Source organism: Myotis davidii, unplaced genomic scaffold (assembly GCF_000327345.1).
Source record: "Myotis davidii unplaced genomic scaffold, ASM32734v1 scaffold161, whole genome shotgun sequence".
Taxonomy (NCBI): Eukaryota; Metazoa; Chordata; class Mammalia; order Chiroptera; family Vespertilionidae; genus Myotis; species Myotis davidii.
In genome coordinates, this window is record NW_006291567.1 from 1,003,170 (window position 1) to 1,024,684 (window position 21,515).

The 21,515-nt window shown below is 44.4% G+C and overlaps 2 protein-coding genes across 2 annotated transcripts in view; one reads left to right on the plus strand and one right to left on the minus strand.

Annotated features, from left to right (window-relative positions):
* Positions 1-17,110, plus strand: part of MAP3K15 (mitogen-activated protein kinase kinase kinase 15) — a 76,250-nt gene extending 59,140 nt beyond the window's left edge. Inside the window, exons 20-29 of the mRNA XM_006765134.2 lie at positions 7,893-8,076; positions 9,350-9,503; positions 10,050-10,239; positions 10,960-11,145; positions 11,922-12,027; positions 13,000-13,222; positions 14,773-14,885; positions 15,996-16,087; positions 16,168-16,244; positions 16,991-17,110. Of these exons, the coding sequence (XP_006765197.1) occupies positions 7,893-8,076; positions 9,350-9,503; positions 10,050-10,239; positions 10,960-11,145; positions 11,922-12,027; positions 13,000-13,222; positions 14,773-14,885; positions 15,996-16,087; positions 16,168-16,244; positions 16,991-17,078 (1,413 nt within the window). The 3' untranslated portion in view covers positions 17,079-17,110. The remainder of the gene's footprint in view (positions 1-7,892; positions 8,077-9,349; positions 9,504-10,049; positions 10,240-10,959; positions 11,146-11,921; positions 12,028-12,999; positions 13,223-14,772; positions 14,886-15,995; positions 16,088-16,167; positions 16,245-16,990) is intronic.
* A 529-nt stretch (positions 17,111-17,639) lies between these two features.
* The window catches only part of PDHA1 (pyruvate dehydrogenase (lipoamide) alpha 1), a gene marked incomplete at its 5' end in the record, with an annotated part of 9,462 nt that continues 5,586 nt past the window's right edge, over positions 17,640-21,515 (minus strand). Inside the window, 3 exons of the mRNA XM_006765135.2 lie at positions 17,640-17,961; positions 18,651-18,759; positions 19,959-20,026. Of these exons, the coding sequence (XP_006765198.1) occupies positions 17,797-17,961; positions 18,651-18,759; positions 19,959-20,026 (342 nt within the window). The remainder of the gene's footprint in view (positions 17,962-18,650; positions 18,760-19,958; positions 20,027-21,515) is intronic.

Genomic DNA, 21,515 nt, shown 5'->3' on the forward strand with positions numbered 1-21,515 from the left:
AATTAGGTTCTAATTCGTCGGTTTCTATGCCAGTCAGTGTCAAAAGCTCCGCCTCCTAGGCAGGCAGCTATTGGCTCCTCACAGTTCACCCAGATTTGGTCCTGATTGGTCAGTTTCTATGCCAGTCAGTGTCAAAAGCTCCACCTCCTAGGCAGCCATTGGCTCCTTGCAGTTCACCCAGATTTGGTTCTGATTGGTCGGTTTCTATGCCAGTCTGCATCTCCAGGCCTATATCCAGACCTGATCAGAGAGGCAGGGCTGATCAGCAGCCCCCATGGCTGCTGGGGAGGCCCAGAGATAAAGAGAGGCAAGGGCTGATCAACGGCTGCCATGGAGGCTATGGATCAGACCCTGCTTCTCTCTCTGGGCCTGATCCGCAGCCCCCTCGGCAGTGACCCAGCACTGACTGCAGGACTGACTTCTGGTGTTTGGTCGTTCATTTGGTCATTTTGGACATTATGGACCCTGCCTCTTTATAAAGATAAAAGACTACTATGCAAATTGTCCACATGGGAGTTCAACCAGGAGACCAATCGCTCACTATGATGTGTGCTGACCACCAAGGGGCAGCACAGAACAAAGGAAGGCAACAGCCAACAGCCAGCAGCCACGGAAGGGAGGCCCTGGCTGGCAGCTGGAAGGACCCAATCGGCCTCGGCCCTGATTTCCAGCCAGGCCTAGGGACCCTACCTATGCACAAATTTCATGCACCGGGCCTATAGTTATTGAAAAAGCATTCAACCAGAATGGGATGTGCATTATAGGCAATCTGCTAAGACAGAAATAACTGTCATCTTTTTATTGAGCCAAGCAGTACAACCCTTTCCGTGTTCTTGAGAAAAGCTAGCTAGTCCTTAGGGGTAAGAATTGGATAACACCATTGGTTATAATCGCTCACCAGAGATTCGTTGGGGTGACCATCTGTGTTAGCTAATGGGCTTCACCCAAAGGAAAAATAACTCAGACCTTAAAGACATGAAATAGCTTTGGAGTGAGGTGTCACTGAAGTTGGGCTCCTATCCTCCAATAGATTGAGGCATCATCTTCCTCGCTGATGACATTCAAAGAGATGGCTCATGAGTCATTGAGAAAAACATTCCTGGAAAGAGGCTTAACTTAGCTTTTTAAAATATTGACATACGTCTCAAAGAGACAGAGAACTGACTGACAAGTTTTCTAAAGTAAATGCTCTAAGAAAAGAGGAGTACCTCTTCCCTTATTTTCAGTGGGGAGAATTAAGCCTCTTAGTTGGAATCTGTATTTACCCTTATACTGGGTAAAGCTCAAAGGCCACATGGGTCTGTGTCTTTGGAGAACAGGTTTCTCAGCGGATTTGGAAAAGGTGGAACTTTGGGTATCCAATGATGTTTCCTTTGTTGTTCTAAATACCTTCCTAGAAGTAATTTTAAAAATTAATAAATAAATAAAACCCTCCCAGGACTAACAGGAAGAGCAACCCATGTGCAGCACAGAATGAAGGAAGGCGGCAGCCGACAGCCAGCAGCCAGGGAAGGGAGGCCCTGGCTGGCAGCTGGAAGGACCCAATCGGCCTCGGCCCTGATTTCTAGCCAGGCCTAGGGACCTACCTATGCACAGATTTCATGCACCGGGCCTATAGTTATTGAAAAAGCATTCAACCAGAATGGGATATGCATTATAGGCAATCTGCTAAGACAGAAATAACTGTCATCCTACATAGGACCATTGGCCACTGTAGGTGGGGTTTTACCACTGGGCATGCTCCCTTGAGGAAAAGACATGATTGATGGAGTCTCCAAGGAAAGCTGATGCCAGGACAGCTCTGTGTGTCCAAAGTCAGGTCTGTGGCTTGTGACTCCATGTACACTTGGAAAAGATGAAGAGCGCTATAGCTTTAAGAGTTAGTTACTAGCACTGACCTTCTGTTTGGGCTTTTTTGTTTGTCCCAAGGCTAACAAGGAACTGGGGGATTGCAAAAGGTCAAATGGCTACTGCTTTTGGACAGTGAAGTTACAGTGCCTGAAAGCAGCTTGATGGAATGTAATTCCAGAATGTGATTTCTTTCTTCCTACTTCTCAGCCTACCTGCTATTGTAGATCCTTGCTATTCATCTCTGCCAGGCCTCCAGTTTAGCCTCTTTGCTAGAAAGAACTGAAAGGCATGAGTGCAGCTTTATGCCCATGTGCTGAGTCCAGCTCATGGTGCTGTAGTTGCTGTGGCTGCTCTCCTCAGGTCAGCCCCCTACAGAAGGTTCTCAGAGCTCCCCACCCTCCCAGTAACTGTCAGGAAGCTCCAAATCTAAAGACTCAAGTCGATGAGTATCCTTTGGCACCTGCAGTCCCAATAAGATCCTGAACACCAGGACTGGAGGACAACAGAGACCTTCCCCAGTCCTTTCATGTCTATCCATGGTGGAGCCAGCTGGGCCCATTGAAGATCTTACCTGCTGCTTCAGTCACGGGCCTTGGAATAAATAATAATTGGTGCTAAGAAAAACATCAGGGTCCACCTGAGAGCCATGGCTGACTGCTTTCTGATTGGCCAAATTCCTGCATCACTCAGAAAACCTGTCTGGAGGCTGTGACTTGCTCAATTCATACATAGGACAAGAAGGGAGTGGCAAGAAATATTCAAAGTGATGAATAGCAAGGACCTACAACCAAGATAACTCTACCTAACAAAGCTCTCATTTAGAATTGAGGGTCAGATAAAGAGCTTCCCAGACAAACAAAAGCTAAAGGAGTTCATCAACCACCAAACCAGTATTACATGAAATGTTGAAGGGTACTCTTTAAGAAAAAGAGGAGGAGGTTAGCTAATTATCTATACAAAGTCTTTGAAAATATATTGAGGTTTTTAGGTTGGCATGTAAGGTCAGTTTTCAGTGCAAACTAGATAGCTACTATTTTTTGAAGGTGTGAAGGTAATGTTTTTTTTCTTTTTCTTTTCAATCTTTATTGTTGAGAGTATTACAGATGTCCCTCTTTTTCCCCCCAATGCCCCGCCTCCACCCGGTTCCCAATCCGCCCCAGGCCTTCACCACCTTACTGCCTATGTCCATAGGTAAGATCTTTGGTGAATCTCTTCCCACCCATTTCCCTCTGAGATTCATCAGTCTGTTCCATGCTTCCATGCCTCTGATTCTGTTTTATTCACCAGTTTGTTTTGTTCATTAGATTTCTCATTTGTTTATTTTGATTTTTAGATTCAATTGTTGATAGATATGTATTGCCATTTTATTGTTCATATTTTAAATTTTATTTTATTGTTTAAAGTATTACAAATAGTAGTACATATGTCTCTTTTTTCCCCATTGACCTTTCCTCAGCCTCCCTGCCCCCTGGCACATGCCCTCACCCCACCCCCCCATGTCTTGCATCCATTGTTTATGCTTATATGCATGCATACAAGTCCTTCAGTTGATCTCTAACCTCCACCCCAACCCTCCCCAGCCTTCCCCAGCCTTTCTGCTGTAGTTTGACAGTCTGTTCACTTATTGTTCATATGTGTTTGTTGCCATTTTATTGTTCATATTTTTAATCCCTCCTCCTCCTCTTCCTCTTCCTCTTCTTCCTCTTCCTTGTTGATGAAGCTCTTTATCTGACCCTCAATTCTAAATGAGTGCTTTGCTGGGTAGAGTAATCTTGGTTGTAAGTCCTTGCTAATCATCACCTTGAATATTTCTTGCCACTCCCTCCTGGCCCACAAAGTTTCTGTTGAGAAATCAGCTGACGGTCCATTCGTATGGGTGCTCCCTTGTAGGTAACTAACTGCTTTTCTCTTGCTGCTTTTAAGATTCTCTCATTGTCTTTAGCCTTTGGCATTTTAATTATGATGTGTTTTGATGTGGGCATCTTTGGGTTCCTCTTGTTTGGGATTCTCTGCACTTCCTGGACATGTAAGTTTATTTCTTTCATCAGGGAGGGAAGTTTTCTGTCATTTCTTCAGAAAGGTTTTCAATATCTTGCTCTCTCTCATCTCCTTCTGGCACCCCCATAATGCAAATGTTGGTATGCTTGAAGTTGATCCAGAGGCTCCTTACACTTTCTTCCTATTTTGGGATTCTTTTTTATCTTTTTGCTATTCTGATTGGGTGTTTTTTGCTTCCTCCTATTCCAAATCATTGATTTGATTATCAGAATCCTCTACTGTTGAATCCCTGTAAATTATTCTTTATTTCAGTTAATGTATGCTTAATTCCTGACTGGTCTTTTTTTCATGTCTTTGACAGTCTCACTAAGATCCTTGAAAGTTTCATGAAGATTCTTGAGTAACCTTATAACCATGGTTTTGAACTCTGTATCCAGTAGTTTGCTTGCTTTATTTCTTTCATTTGTGGCATGTTTCTTTGTCTCAGCATTTTGGCTGCTTCCTTATGTTTGTTTCTGTTTATTAGGTAGAGCTTAGGTGTGTCCCTGTGTGGGCTGTGTGCATAGTCTTGTAGTTGAGCCTTGATTGTGTTGGCATCACTGGGAGGAGTTGACCTCCAGGCCAATTGGCTGTGAGGACCAGCTGCAGCTATGGTGGGACAGCTGCTATGCAGGAAACACCTTTATGGAGCAGGACTTGCTTCAGTGGGGCTTTGGTGCACACTGAGTTTTCCCCTTAAGTGTGTCACTTATGGATGTATAGAGTTGTAATATGCTATGATATGAAGTTTTCCATCAGGTGCGCTGGCTCTAGGGCTTCCAGGGAGATGCAAAGTCATCCACTGCCTGGGGCCAACCTAAAGGAGCTATTTGTATTTGGCTTGGAGGTGCCCAGGCAAGGCTCACCTGTGAAGCAAGGCAGGCTGGTGCTAGTGCCAGGTCTTCGGCCTTTTATTGATAGGTTTGGGGCACGCTTGTTTAAGAGATTTTAGCAAAGTCTGAAGTCTAAACTAGGACAGGTCATTATATGCCAAAGCCACTGCAAACAGGTTGGGTGGGGCTGCAAATTGGATGGGGCAGGGTCTCAGGGAATCACTAGGGTGGAGCAGGAGCAAACAGATATGGCTTCTAGTCAGCTCTATGATGGGGGAGGCCCCAGCACATGAACAATGGCCCCTGGAGTACCCCTGTCTGTGAAAGCTGCCCCTTGATTTCCTGCCCCAATTCCAGACAGTCCAGTTCCTCCCTGTATGTGTTTGGGTCCACCAGAGCCTCACCCTAATATTGGAGCTCAGAGGAAGCAGGACCTTGTAAGTTCAGTTCGTGCGCCGGCCCTTTAAAAGGAACATCTTGCCCTAACTTGTTTGGCTCAGTGGATAGAGCGGAACATCTGGCAGCCTCCTTGTCACTGAGCTTTAATACCCTGGTTTGTACAGCCTGTAGTTAATGGGGACTTCTATTCCCAGCTCTGGAACCCTGGGATGGGGGGCTCTGGTGTGGGTATGGGGCCCCTTGTTCCTCAGGAGCTGGCTCTGCAGAGACCATCTCCCTCCTGATTAAAAAAAGTGTCACATGTGGGTGTTGGACCAGCCTGTTTTGTACCTCTGCCCCTCCTACCAGTCTCAATGTGCTTTCTTATTTACCTCTCTAGTTGTAGGACTTCTATTCAGCCAGAGTTAAGGTGGTTCTGAATGATGGTTGTTCTGTATTTTGTAATTTTGATGTGGTTATGGGAGGCGGCGAGTACAGGCGCTTACCTACGTCGCCATCTTTTCCTATCTAGAAAGCTACTAGTAAATAACATCCCCTATGTTCTATTTGCAAAGGCTGTAGAAATTATTTCTGGTATCTCTAGAATCCTTTAGGAAATTTTCAAGAAACTTCTGGGAAGTGTCTTAAATAAAAGGATTTGTTTTCCCCCCAAAATGACTATTAAGAATTTAATTGTACCCTCCAAAAAAATAATATATTGAACATCTAATCCCTAGCACCTCAGAATGTGACCTTATTTGGAAATAGAGTCTTTACAGAGATAACAAGTTAAAATGGGATCAATTATATGGGACTAATCCTATATGACTAGTGTCTTTATAAAAAGTGGAAATTTGGGCACAGAGTGAAGATGTTGTGAGGAGACAGAGAAGGTCTTGTGAGAGTGGAGGCAGAAATCGGAATGATGCATCTGAAAGCCAAGGAACGCCAAGCACTGCCAGCCACCACCAGAAACTGGGAAGAAGACAGGAAGGGTTCTACCCTAGAGCCTTCAGAGAGCGAGCTTGGCTGTGTTGACACCTTGATTTCAGACATTTAGCCTTCAGAACTATGAGACTAGATTTCTGTTCTTGTAAACCACCCACTTTGTAGTACTTGGTTATGGCATCCCTGTGAAACTAAAACAGGACCTTTGCGTTAACAGCAAAGTGCCCTTAAAAAGTAATGTACTGCCAGGGTGCCATCCATGTTTGCTCTTTTCGTTCTGAGACCCAGGTGACGAGCCACCCCTTACTTTGGGTTCTTGTTCTGAATTTTTGTCTCTGGTCCCCCTAGTGCCCTCATGCCCCCACCTCTCAGGTAAAAATGCTAACTGTAATGAACCCTGCATTTCAGATCTTGGGGGTTCAATTCCATCCAGCTTTAGTGTTCTCAAAATCCAGAACTTATTTTCAATATTTTACTTTATTGTTGTAAGAGCACTTAATGTGAGATCTACTCCTTAACAAACTTTTCAGTACACAGTACAGTCTTATTGACTCCAGGTATGATGTTGTACAGCAATTCTCTAGAACTTTCCCACCTTACTTAACTGAACCCTTATCCCCATTGGTTAGTAATTTCCCACTCCCTCTCCCCCAACCCAAACTCTCCAGCCCACAATAAGCAGGGCATCAGAGATGGTTACTGCACCCTGGTCAAGGAACTTGGGTATGAGAAGTCAAAAGGCCATTCTCTGCAGTACCCAGATCTCACTTAGGGGAGCAAAGGAGGCCAGGCCAGCCCCCTGGGGGTGCCAGGAAGCTGGGAATGGGGTGAATCTGGAGTCAAGAGGGGATTACACCCAGGGCTTGTCATCTGGGCTCTAAAAAGATGCAGGGAAGATTATGAACTTTTAAGACAAAAAGTCCTCTAAGGGGAGTCACCCCTGATGGGCACCGTTATGCAAGATGGATGAGCAGGACTTGTGGAAGCATTCTCATGTCACATTGACGTGACAGCTCAGCCCCAACTCCTGCTCTCCTCCAAGCCACAGGGACAGAGAGTCTTTAGCAGGACAAGGATGAGCTGGCCAGAAGTGGGAGCTGAAGCAGAAACTGTAGCAGGAGCCTGAAGAGGAAAGGGCAGTGCCTCTCCTTCAGCCAGTTGTACCCCAGGGGGATAAGGGTGTGGGCCATGAGGTACCAGCTCCAGTTTTGGTCTGCACATGGTTTGCAGCTGGAAGAGGGGGATTGGGGCTGTGAATGCACTTAAAGTTGAGTGGGCCGTCCTTTGGGGATCCTGTGCATCAGGGAACAGACCACAGATACCTCTGAGCCCCCTCAGTTAGAGCATCCTGCTGCAGACTACGGTCCCGGGCTCATCTCAGGTATCTTTTGTGTAACAAACCACCCCAACACTATAGAAGCTAAAAACAACCACTTTGTATTTCCCATGATTCTGTGGGCTAACCATTGGCTCTCCCTCTGGTCTTACCCAGACTCAATCATGTGCTGGCTTGGCTGGGGCAGGATGCTCTTGGAGGCCCTCGTCCACATGGCCCTTCACCCTGGGTGTTCCCCCAGCATAGTGGTCTCAGGGCTCTGAAAGGACTGCAACAGAAGCCCCAAGGTCTCCTAAGGCCTAGGCTCTGAAACTGCTCCAGCATCATTTTCTCCACAATCTGCTGGGCAAAGTCCCAAGAGGCCATTGTGGCTTGGACACGGGTACCAATCATTGAGGCTGCTATGCTTCATCCATCCCCAGCCCCTCAGAGCTTTGTATTGAAGGTGTATACATTTGTTTTCCCTGAGGCCTCACTGTCACATTGGTCACCTCTCCCTCAAAATGCAGGTGGGGTTGTTTAAGATCCACCCTGAGATTCCAGAAGTCCTTTCAGTTGAAGCCAGAGTCTTCCTTTTATCCTGTTTTGAGCCCGATCCCTACAAACGTCCCACTGCCGCTGACCTGCTCAAGAAGGATTTCTTAAGGCTGGTGAACAAGGGCAAGAAGACCCAAATTGTTTTCAAGCCATCAGGTGAGGCCTACTAGGACAGTTGGGTGACCCCCTGGGCCCCTGGGTTCTCTGTTGCTCAAAGAGTGCCAGTTCTCCATAGTGCTAAGGGAGCCACACTGCCTATTTTCATAGAATAGTCATGGGGGTGGTGCAGCAGGCATGGGGCTGTCCAAACACAACCAATGAATGTGATTTCCTGACAAGGACATAGGGAGCCCCATAGGTGACAGTGATGCCACCCACCTTGTTAAAATCTTTTTGGGGATTGTGCCAAGGAAGGATGCCAGAGGGGCCCTAGCTGGAGTTTTATGTCTTCCCCACCTGCAGGGCCTGGCATTTCATTTTTGGAGCCTGGCCTATTGCCTTACATGGCTCCTGACTTTGTTTAAAGGGCATGTCAGAGGAGTTTGCCTATAGTGGATGTCTTATAGCCCACAGCCCATTATAGCTAAGTGACCCCTTCTAGGGCAATAAGTCCTGCTGGCAATGACTTAAGAGTAACTCCTGCGAAGGAAGCCCTTTGTTCTCTTTTCCCGGGTGTAGATGGAATCTGACTGCAGGACAGAGTGTCTCAGCATCTTGTTCTCAGAGCATAACTAGATACATCAGTGTTTCCCATGGGCTGGTTAGAACCCAGAACCCCAGGCCCATCACAGACCTGCTGAAGCAGAAGATACATTTCACCAGGATCTTTGGGCATTTGTTTGCAGTTAGAGCAGCAGTCTTAGCAAGCCCAAGCATGTGTCCTCTCTGAGACTCTACATCTTTTTCTGAGTGGACAATCCTCCCAGCCTACTGCCTCTCTCTCTGAGCCTTCTTCCTCCCTCTCAGAGCCTCTACAAACATTCTCCCTCACTGATCCCTCAGCCTCCATCCTGTTTTAGCTCCCCCTTCTCCCTCTCTGAGCAGCGCCCCCCCCCCAGCAACTTCCCTCTGATCCTTTCCCCAGCATTTTTCCTGAGTCTCCCACCTTAGTGTTGTTCCTCTCTGAGCCTCCCCATAAGCATCCTCCCTCTCTGAGCCCCCACCCCGCAAGCAACTTCCCTCTGATCCTTTCCCCAGCATTTTTCCTGAGTCTCCTACCTTAGTATTGTCCCTCTCTGAGCTTCCATCCTCTCTCTCTGAGCTTCCCTTCCAGCATTGTTTTCGGACCCCCACAGCATCCTCCTCCTCCTGTGTGAGCCTCTCCTTCAGCTTCCTCAATCTCTGAGTCCTCCCTTTTGCACACTCCCTCTCTAAGCCTACCCCTAACTTTCTGAGCCTCTGCCCCTTTATGTTTGCCCCCACACAACAGGTTCCCAGGTCACTGCCTTGACCATGGGCGCATTGGGGGAATTCGTGGGCTCTAGCAGCAAAGAACATAACCCTGGCCCCCTGGAGTTGGACGCCCAGCTCAACAGGTTAGAGAATGCCTGGGAGTCCATGCATGGGCTCTGCAACCTGCTCAGGTACTATCTACCCTGTCCTGCTGTGGGCCTGTGAGAGCTGCTCATTCATGGGGTGACGGAGGGGTGGGGTGGTTACAAAATACCTTCTGGGTCAAAATCAGATGGACTTGAAGGGCTTTTGTTTCTTTCTGCTGGATCTGTAGGGTGGCAGGGGGTCAACAATGCAAGGGGGAGGGCAGTGTGTTCTCTCACTGGTCTTCCCCCTCTTACATCTCCCTCCTTCCCTTGTCTCCTTCTCTCTGGTCTCTTGCCCTCTTCTCCCGCCCCCTCTTCCCTTGCCCCTTCTGCCTCCCCAGTTGCCCCTCATTATCCCTTTAATCCCCTCCTCTCCCTTCCGTCTCCCTTCCCCCTTTACCCACCCTCTCCCAACACTGCTGCTAAGAGAGAAAACACACTGCATCTCTCCTCCATCAGCCTGCCTCCTGTAATTTTATCTTCTTGAAGTTGACACTGCAGAGTCACCTCTTAGTTCCTCCCCCATGGGGTCCTAGAATACCAGCTTTGCTCAGGACACAGGGGTTGTTTGTCACCTGTGTTTGTCCACAGGGTTCAGGATGACAGCTGGATCACAGAAGACCTGAGCACAGAAGACCAGAACTCAGCCTTGAACCCTGAGGACAGGGACCTGGATCTCTTCCAGCTGCACCAGGAACAAGAGTGTCGTGCCTTCCTATGCAGAATCCTCTGGGATGGGCAGGACCTGTTGACTTCCAACCTGCAGGAGTACCTGTTTCAGGTACAGGCTGGGGGGAGTGTGTCCAGGTCCCAGAGAGGTCCAGTGGTACTGAGGTTCGTGCTACCCTGGAACATTTGCAGTTACAATAATCACCATAAGTATTTCCCAATGTCCATCCCCCCAACAAAACAAAATACATGGGAGGTGGGGAGAAACTGCTGAAAACATGTGCCTAACACTGCAGTGAATCCGGCCATGCCTGGGTCAGTGATGCTACCTGGTGGCAAATAAGCCAAATGGCAGCACAAAGCCCAGGAGCTCTGAGCCCTTGAACCTGCTCTAGAGCAGCCAGTTTAGGGAGGTTATTTTAGATAAGGAAAGGTCCTTTCAGGAAGAGGGCACTGCCCCCACTCTGTCCCTTTTGAGAAAGCCTTGTTCAAGGCAGGGTCTTAAAAGGAGTTAAACGGGATGCCAGAAACATCCCTAGGCGGGCTGAGTGTGGGATGAGTGGCATGAGTGTGGGAGCCAGCGAGGAGGTGGGGGGGAGGGGCACATAACCCTCTAACCAAAAAGATGGAGAGAATTCCAGGAAGAGAGATTCCATCTCACCTGAGGCAGCCACAGTTCTTTAGCAAATGCACAATGGACAATCTAGTTAATCTAGTTTCCCACAATACTTCTTGAATTTTGCTTCGTCTCTCGGACTTACTCAATGAAAGTGATTTTGTGTGTGTGTGTGTGTGTGTGTGTGTGTGTGTGTGTGTGTGTGTGTGTGTTTAGAATTCGGAAGAACCACATCTCTCAGTCGACCACATCAAGCACATAATTGGGATCCTGAGGGACTTCATCCACTCCGAGGAGAATGGAGTGATGGCATCCAGGATATCAGAGCTAAAAGTGGTCCTGGGATTCGACAGCTTTTTACTCAGTCAGATACATCTGATACTGTTTGGATTTCAGAATGTTGTAAGTACTCTATGTGGCCCTAGAGAACATACCAGAAAGCAGGAGGCCCATTGAAGCAGCTCATAGCCAATCCCATGGGGTTAAATTACCATCTTCTTTCACAGTCCCCATCTCTTCTCACCTGTTGACACCCGAATCTGGGTTTCAGTTCTTTTAAACATTGAATATGCAATTGCAGGTGAATAGGTCAATTGCATTTGGCCACAAATCGCAGGAGTGCAGGATTTGGGAACAAGTAGCATTTGCCAGCTGAATAGATTTGGGGTTTAAGCTTGTGTCTGCCCAAACAGAGGAGTTGTTTCAGGTCTGAGACCATGTCTGCCTGAGCTTTGGTGTCCCAAGCCTCCAGCACAGAGCCTGAGGTTTCATAAGTGCTCAGTGAATAAACAATGAAGAGGCCCAGTGCAGTAGATTTGATCACCATACTCATCTCCTAGCCAGTGGTCGGCAAACTGCGGCTCGCTGGCCCCTTGAGTGTGACCACGAAGTTTCAATCGCATTGTACGTGCGCGCCCGCATGTAGTGTTTTGTGGAAGAGCCACACTCAAGGGAATCCCTAAAGGGTCGTTCGACCCCCAAAGGGGTCAACGACCCACAGGTTGAGAACCGCTGACTTAGGGTCAGCTTGGAGACTCAGTCCAGAAGAAACAGAAGTAGGGTAGAAATGCAGAGCAGAATGGTGAACACTCTATCTCAGAGAGTAGAAATTAGAATTAGTAAAAACTTATTTCTTAGAAGTACAGTGGACCAGAAATCTGCATTTTTGTGTTTTATAGGTGAGTAGAATGTTGAGGTACCACTTTATTAACATCCAGTGGCTGTGTGTGATGGATATCATCATCCAGCGAGTGGTGATGGCTGCAGTCATCATTCTTATCTCAGGTAAGTGCCTGCTTCTCAGTCAAGGTTGGCTTCAGGCTATGGAAAAGACCAGAAATGTCTATCCCCTATGCTCAACAATTGTGTTCTCTTTCACATCTTGGCTATACTTCCTTGCAATAAAGCAATACTATCACAAACCCTATGGGGCTAAGGTTCTGATTCTAAGAATTTCTCCTGCGCTGTATTTCTGTGCCTAACCGACACTAAACTCATGACACTAACTTATGCTAAAAGTTAGCATAAATGCTACAATGCATCCTTAGGAACACTTGCTGGTTGGTTGAGAATTGAATGGTGCCTTCTCCTCAGAATCACCGTGTGGTAACTCTAGATCTTTTGCTCTTGTCAACTCTGTGTTAGAGCTGCTTACTATTCAAGTTGATTCTCTTTCTGTGGTGACTTCTTCCTGCAAAGGAAGGTTTGTAACACTTGTGTTGACACTGCCATTTCCTCTCTGGATTTTGCTCCTTCCGTCTTTTGCCTGCTCCCCTGAATGCATGAGAGCCCTGCTCAGCTTCTAGCTTCCGGGAGAAGCTCTTTAATCCCCAGGACTCCATTACTCCCTGCTCCAAGTAGGCACCTTTCTGTAGTAAATGTACACAGGCCAGGTTGGAAGCCTAGTTGTACCTTTTTAAAACTCCCCTTGGCTAGCTAACCTAACATCTTTAAACCCCCGTTTCCTCATCTTTAAACTGGGGGTGATCACTTTGGCACTGCCAAGAACTGAGTGAAATAGTTCCTCTCCATTTTTAAAATCCCAATCCCAATACAGTGTTGCATTGGCAGGGCCAGCTTCTGAACAGCCCTGTTTGCTGGCCCTGTCAGTACAACACTGTATTGGGACATAAAAGCTACAGGAGGCTCTGGTCTTGTTGGAAGGAGCGAAATCCAGAGAGGAACATAAAAGCTTTTTTGTTCCTCTGGTCTTGTTGAACTGTGGTCCTGTCTTCTTCTTCTTCCATGATTGCGCAGAGCTCCAAGCCCACTTTGAGGCCACCGAGGAAACAGAAGAGATGAATGAGGACCCAGATGAGGTGGACCAGGATGGTCCCCCAGCAGACCCACCTGGAAGTGAAGCACATGCAATACATGGAGGTACCAAACCCACTTCAGCACTTGTCCAGCAAGCCCAGTATCAGGATCTCCAGCAGGATCTGAGCCTCCAGCTAGACAGTCTGAGGCAGGAAACCGGCAGGTCAGTAAGGGTGGAACAATGACCTGGACCAGCAAGGCAATTGATTTAGTTGCTGTGTGCTTCACCCCGGTCTCAGAAAAGAATCACCACTAGGGAACTGGGCAAAGGGGTATTCTCAGTTTCAATGGACAGGTTAAATGCCTCCCTTTCTTTAATATTGGAAATCCAGGCCGCACAGCACTTAGCCATATTAAAGGCAGCAGCATCTTGGAGTTTTCTGTCTTTTTGCCAGATAGGAACCCTGGCATGGCCTGTGGGTACAGCAGTGGACATTGCAGCCCACCCCTACAGAAGTAGCCAAGTTGAGGACTGGTTAGCACTCTACTATGGCAGTTGGCCCATAACCCTGACCTCAAGGAAGTTTGACCTTACCTCTTTGAATCTCTTCCTTGTGGTTTATCATGATCCCTCGGCAGGCATTCATGGACTGCCTTCCCAGCCAAGGGAACCTGGCACTATTATGAGGGTCCCCCAAGAGCCGGTCTGTTTTATTCACTTCCTGGCACATAGTAGGTGCTTAATAAAATGATTCCTGTTTGTACTAGGGGAATCATATCATCAATGGATTTATGAAAAATATAAGCCACAGCTATAGAAAACTAGTTGGTATTGGTTCCAAATGATGCTTTTTTTGCCCCATGATCATCCATAATGTTAATATTTAATGGGGAGCGATTAGGTGCCAGGTGTACATATTTTGGAACAGAAGCTGTATACACCCCTAGGGATCTCTAACATTGAATCTTAGGCAGATCTAATCATTTTTTTAGAAAGACCTGGAGTCTTAATGAACTCGTGGTGGTGGCAAAATTGTTAAAGTTTTTGAAATATGACAAATGTGAAAGTTGATAGTAATACTTAGCACTTTAAAAAATGTTTTTCTGATAAAGTTTGTAATTACCAATTCGAAAGAATATTGTATATAGGTTCAAAGGTTATTCTCCACTGTTGATATGTTACCAGTCTCTGTAGAATTAGGAATTAGTAAATAGCAGCCAGCACAATTGCAAATGCCTGATAAACATTAAATCCCTACAAAGCATGACTATCCTTGCAGTATGGAGGTGCTTTAGCTGTCTTGGGGGCAGAGCAGGAAGATGGTACCTACTGCCCAAAGTGATATTGCCTGGGAATAACTGGTCTGTATGAGCATCTGTGAGACCAGTTCCTGTACAGCAGGTTTCTATCTCCTCGGCTTAGTCCCATGAGAGGAGGAAAGAGCTTGACTTCTGGTTTCAGTAACTTAACCTGACTTAGGGAAGACAAGTTAAAGTTATCAGATCATTCTGGCTGAGTTCCACTGGGTTATCTTGGTTCATAGCATATTTTGAGAAAAAATATACTCCCACCCAGAGTCTTTTTTTTTCAAGGGGAGGAAACAAGGAATTTACTCATGTGCAGACTGAAACCTGTTCACAAAACTTTGAAGAAACTATACTGACCATTGGGATTGTGCTTTTTTCTCTCAATCTCTAATGTTAAAGACATATTTGAGTTGAACTGAATGGTGTTAGACTCTCTGGAATGATTTTTTTTTTTTTTTACACCAGACTTTTGAAAAAACTACTTCAAACAGAGAAAGCATACAAGAATCTTATATGGCAAAGCCTACAACAGCAAAGTCAACAATTGTGTGACTTTCAGTCACAATTAAGATCTAATGGTGAGTGACTTTCTACTTGCTCTGACTTAATTCTGAGAGACAATTTAACAGCTAATATTCTAGCCCTAGCCAGTTTTGCTCAGTGGATAGAGCATCGGCCTGAGGATCAAAGTGTCCCAAGTTCAATTCCAGTCAAGGGTATGTACCTTGGTTGCAGGCTCCTCCCCGGCCCTGGTCGGGGCTTGTGCAGGGGGCAACCAATCGATGTTTTTCTCACATTTATGTTTCTGTCTTTCCCTCTCTTTTCCATTCTCCCTGAAAATAAATGGAAAAATATCCTCAGGTGAGGATTAACATAAAAAATAAAAATTAAAAGCTAATATTCTAGTTAACCATGACAAAATTTAATTATTTTCTAATTAATCACTAAGTATTCCTTTAGATTCTGGAATACTAATCAATAATAAAAAGGAACTACTGGTACATTAAAAACAGAATGACTCGCAAAAGTGTTATGCTAAGTGAAAGAAGCCAGATTCAAAAGGCTATATACTATGACTCCATAAATATAGACTATTTACATAACATTCTGTTAAAGGCAAAACTATAGGGACAGAAAACAAATCAGAATGGGCAGGGGGGATTGATTACAAAAGATGTGGCTCCTTGCTACATATCTTGGGGTGATAGACATTTCTGTATCTTGATTGTAATGGTCACATGACTTTGCTGCAAAGAAAGTGGGTGGTTTACTGTATAAGTTACACCTCAGTAAACCTGCTTTGTTCATTCTGTGCTGCTTACAAAAGGGCTACAGCTACCTCTTGGAATGTGAATGTATGAGGCCTGAGACAAAAATCCCACTAAAACATACTTCCTCCTTTGATTTCCAGTGCAGTTAGGGATGTGACTCCTGAGAAAAGGCATTTTAGAGATGGGAATAACTATTTAAAGTGATACATAACCAAGTTCCAAACTAGCTAAAGGTCACAGGTAAGGATTATTTGACTCTGGACTATTGTACACTGTGTATTAGAGCAGCTGAGACAGGCTCGATCCATTTCCTTTTCACATCACATTTACATTCTGGAATAGTTTATTTCCTTGTCACTGTTCAAGTTTTATTGTTACACATCAATATACAATAAAACAAATTTCTAATTACTACAGAGAACCCAGCATCGTCTTATGAGCAGAGAACATATCAAGAGCTTGTAGACTGGTTGCAAATGCAAGGAGCAGATGCAAATTCTATTGAAAAGGTAAAGTTATACCCCAAAAAACAATCCTATGCTATTATCACAAAGGTGCTTACTTCCTATGTATTTGATCTGTATTTCAGATTGTTAATGAAGGTTACAAACTTTCTGATATTCTGAATGACATCACTAAGGAAGACCTCAGATACCTTGGTCTACGGTAAGAACAGCCTCAGAACATTTTGTACAATAGAAAACAACTTTTTTCATATGATTATCCTTTTAAATATAGTAGAAAACGAAGTGCTGCTACCTTTTCCCCTTCATTGAACTTAATTCCTTTTTCTATGGCTTAGAAAACTCTAAACTCTGTAGTTTTCCCAGGTTCAAGTTGGGAGTAAAGCCAAGAGATGGCAGAAGCCAAAGGCTATGTAGGAAAAGCAGGAAGGCGAAATAAGCGCTCTCCCCATTCCATGCTACACCAAAACATATCTTTAAATTGCAGCCTACATTCTGGTTCCCATGTCATCTTAAATGGGCTGTTCTGTTCACATCAGCATGCCTGCATGTACCTCTAAGACAATGTCCCACTCCTGCTGGGGCACAAATGTCAACTCCATGTGCAAAAAGAACATATTTCTATTTTAACTAAGTTTTAAATTGCAGCTACATTCTGGTTCCCATGTCATCTTAAATGGGCTGTTCTGTTCACATCAGCATGCCTGCATATACCTCTAAGACAATGTCCCACTCCTGCTGGGGCACAAATGTCACCTCCATGTGCAAAAAGAACATATTTCTATTTTAACTAAGTTTTTACAACGAGAGAAGAAATCTAGACAAGCCTAGAATTATATACTATAGTGTATATAGTTTTTGCTGTAAGGGCTCCTAAAGAAGTATTCTGTGGTGTTGCTTTGAAGTTTTCTTTTGACTCTAAAGAAGACTCTTCTTTTTGTTTCGTAGTGGTGGGCTCCTCTGCAGGCTCTGGAGTGAAGCCTCCCAGTACAGAAGACAGACTCAGGGGGCCCCGGCGACCCAAGATGAAGGTTAATCAGTCAGCAAAGCCAGGGGACAGAGGGAGCAATGAGCCCACATCTTTGTTGTTAAAGTTTCTCATACAGATACACATAAAACACCATGAAGAATTGAAAACAAAAAATCAGCACATCCTATATAGCACTTGCTGCAAAGATAAAACAATAGGTGTTTAACAAAAAGGCTGGGAATCAGTTTTAGGTTATAAGTTAATAGTAACTGGTTAATTGCACTTTAAGTTATTTGACCTTTGAAATGATTGTGAAGTAATCCTATTTAAAAATGGAACTGTCCTTCTACCCACTGCCTGGTTAGACAACTAAATGTTGTCTTATAGGCGTGTGTGTGCATTAATGTACGTTGTTGTTAGCTGTGGGGTTGGGCCAGCTGGGGGAATGAGTCCCTACCCCCAAAAAATAAGGTGGCAGAATTGGACAGGCATACAAAGAATTGTTTTTCCTTTCAATAACTAAAAAGTACCTGTTAAAATAGTGTATAAACTAGATCAAATAGAACTATTTTAAGGAAATAATCTGAAGGAAGGTTAAGCAAAGTCTGTTACCTATTTAGACCTATATAAATCTAACATAATCTTTAATGCAATACTGTATAAACCGCATGCAATTACTACCTTAATCTACATACATTCTATGGGTGAGAACAACAAGAGTTCCTTATAGTTGCTGTCAAATAGCCCACTGAAGATGTAACCATCCATTACATGCAGTCTCCCATTAACTGATGGACTTAAACTTGATCCACTGATTTGCACCCCGAACTTCAAAAGGTGGCTCGTTGGAGTAGATGTGATAGCCTAGTTCTTCCAAAGGTGGTTCAGGATCAGCTGTAGCAAACTGGGCAGCATCCTCAATTTCTTTCCTCACTTCGACATCAATTTCCTAAAATCAGATTACAGTTCGAGATTTTTAAATAAACACAGTTTAAGTACCAAGTCGTTGTACTCTGATCCTGTTGCTAGTATAACCACAATTCTTCTACTACTAATAAATAGCTGCTATAAAGATGTTATTTAACTAAGTGACACAATGATATACCCAGGAATATTTTGTAGTACAAACATCAACATTTAAAGTACTTATACTTTAAAGCCTTCAACATTTAAAGCCTCACTCAGCCAGTGAGGCTCAGTGATTGAGCATCAACCTATGAAATAGGTCAGGTTTTGAATTCCCAGGCAGGGCACATGCCCAGGTTGCAGGCTCGATCCCAAGTAGGGGGCGTGCAGACGATAGCCTATTGATGATTCTCATCAGTGATGTTTTTATTTCTTCTCCCTTCCTCTCTCTGAAATCAATAAAAATGTTTAAAAAGTAATTACACACACACATCCTAGTGTAGAAACACGAATTTAAAAAAATAAAAATAATCACCAAACTATATTTCTAGGAAAAACTAATTGTGCTCTTGGGAGGTTTTAACAGGCTTTGGCCAATATGACTAATGTTCTGTGATAATAGATACTTTCCCATAAGGTAGTTCACTGAGGAGTGGTAGCTATTTTTGTGTGGAGAAATATCGATTGCTCAGAAAGGAAAGCTCACTTTTAAACCACCAAAAGTAACAATACCTTTAATTCTTCAACACTGGCAAGATTGCTGTTCACCATTCTATCCTTGAGAAGCATGATAGGGTCACTCTTACTTCTTACTTCCTGAATTTCCTCTCGTGTACGATAACTACAGGGAGAGAAACAGAAGTAGGTAAGAACAGTTTCAGTATAGCAAAGAGTTCTGTGATATATGGAAGTTTGTTGCTGAGATGGAGCTCATCAATACCTATGTCGCTGATGGAATGACAGAATTGTATTTTCAAAGCATAAGAACTGAGCCTACCATTTTGTAAGAGCTGCTTATATCTTCTATAGAAAACTCTATACTGGCAATTAATTCACCTGGCTTCCCCAGCATTGTGACCACAGAGACCAAGTCTTCTCTGCATCTTTGATCTAGAGGTAGGGTCTGAAGAAAGTGGAGACTCTTTCTGTGTCAACTGTCTCACTCCCTTGAGCTCTAAATTTCACATAGGTGGGGACAGTGGCGATGGTTCTTGGTAGTGATAATCACAGACTTTGAAGCAGTAGAATGTCAAGCAGGAAATAAATGTGCCTTTCTCTTCTCCCTTAAGACCCTGGAGAAGTGTGGCCAGCAAAAACTTGCATAACAGGTTTTCCAATTCTTGAATCCCTGTAATACATCCTTGTCCCACGCATTACTTGAAATAACACTAAAAGGACTACCATTTTTTGAAAAAAGAATTACATAAAGTGCATTTTTCCATATAAGTTGCTCTTTATATTTTCCCTTAGAATTCCTCCACTCTACACTCAAAGGCTTGCTATGGCTTACTTTGACTAAATCTGCTACTACTGTGTCACTCTCTGGGACCACAGCATTATATGCCAGAACTACTAATTGACACATAAAACTCCTACCTTCTAGTGTACCCTATCTCTTTGTGACTCATCTATTTCAACATACTGAATGCCCCATGTGCCAGCTGGCCCCACTCCATACCAGCTAGAACATTTTCAAATTCTCACTTTAGAAAAGATAATGCCACGAAAAAGAATCTGGGGTAATGCCCCCCAATTTACTACACCATCGGACCTGCTTTATGGAAAAATTTCGGCAATTTTATTTTATTGCTGCTCATGCTAACGTAGATATTATATAGTAGGGATTTTTCAGAATACTTTCTATATTGGAAACACTTTATTGGGAGGCACTGCTTTCCAGCCAGAACTCAAGTTTACTTGAAGCCAACTAGTGTCTGACTTCAAAAGCAAATGTTGAAATGCTTTGCTTTTTCATGTGAATAGCACCATTCATAGCACATCCCACTTTAGACACCATGCTCATATTTCCCATGACCATACCTGACTCCAGGATCACTCATGCTGTGTCCATGGTAACGGTAAGTCTGCAGCTCCATTAGTATAGGCCCCTAAAACAGAACCCAAGGGAGATTAGGCAAGACCACAGGCACAGCACACCAACAATCAATGGCCTCAAATGCACACACTTGCAGGATCAAACATATTCTCAACAGATCCATAAATCAGGTGAGTTGTCAGGAATTTCTTATTAGTTGACTGCTGCTTATCTGTTCTCATTTCTAATACAGATTGACTGCATGTTTCTTCATTCTCATTTTAAACAGGAACCTGCCCCAATTTGTTGGGAATAAAAAAGGCACTTAGCATATTACAGAGCCTACTGATGTTAAAGAATGTTTGTTCCAACAGTGTTGCATTTGTCACAGAATCCTATAAAAACAGCTTAAATTTAAGGAAGAAAAACCTATTAGGAAGCAGGTATGGCAGCAGAAAGGGGAATGGCATTTATCTTCAGGGTCACTAAGCTAGTCTTTCTCCTCCAATCACAGGTGACATCTATAAGCATACTGATCCTTTTAAAGCACTAGAGAAAAATACTAAAACTAACAAAATAAGATTAAGGCAAATCTCCATGTGTACTGGAAAGCACAAAAGGACAGTAGAACTAAAGATAGGCTGGGGAGGTGAATTTCCACCTCACATCCATTTCAGGCATTGTTCCGTAGGGGCGAGCAACCAATTCTGCTGCATTCAGATCTGGCCAGTGTGTAACAAGAAGCTGGCAGGTACCCTGATACTTGACCCCATCTGTCTCTCTGCTGGGAGTTTGGCCAGCCTGGCTACAACCAGGTAGCCTGCTCATAAAACACTAGCTCCCTACAAGAACAACCCATCGGGAGGGAAGTGAATCTAGGATCTCTGGGCAGTTTGGTGTAGTAGTTAAAAAGGGAGATCCTGAGTCCAAGTGCTTGGGTTCCAATCCTAGTGTAACAGATACTAGCTATGTACTCTTAAGTATTCTGTTTCCTCATCTGCAAAACAGTAATAACCTAACTCAGAGTTGTGCCAATTAAACACTTAAAAAATAGTGGATTACCTGACATATGTCAAGCCCTCAATAACTGTCACCTCTTCTTTCTGTTATGTCATCCAGCAGCCATTTGGAAGTAGAGTGGGTTTGGTAAAGGGGGCGGTGATAAGGGGCTTTCCAGACCCTCCCCAAATCCAAGATAAAGCTTTGGTCAGGCTGGGAAAGTCAACACATGCTACAAACCACTGATCCTGTTTCCATGTGGAGTTAGACCCCATATCTTCTTTCAGAAACTGGGAGGGGCACGGTACCCAGCTTCCAGGGCCTGGACCCCTAGTCCTGCAGTCCTGATGTAGACTGCTGAGCCTGCTGGCACCAACCTGCCATCTTCACCATGCTCTATTTTATTCCTGTTTTCTCTTCTTTAACTGCTCTGCATTTCCCGGCTGCTTTACTCCCCTTCTTTCATTTTCATCACTGCTAGCCAAATCTTAATTTACATTATTGCCCAGACACACATACAGAAGTCACTGAAAGGTGAACCTCTGGGCATGCTTTCTGGGCTG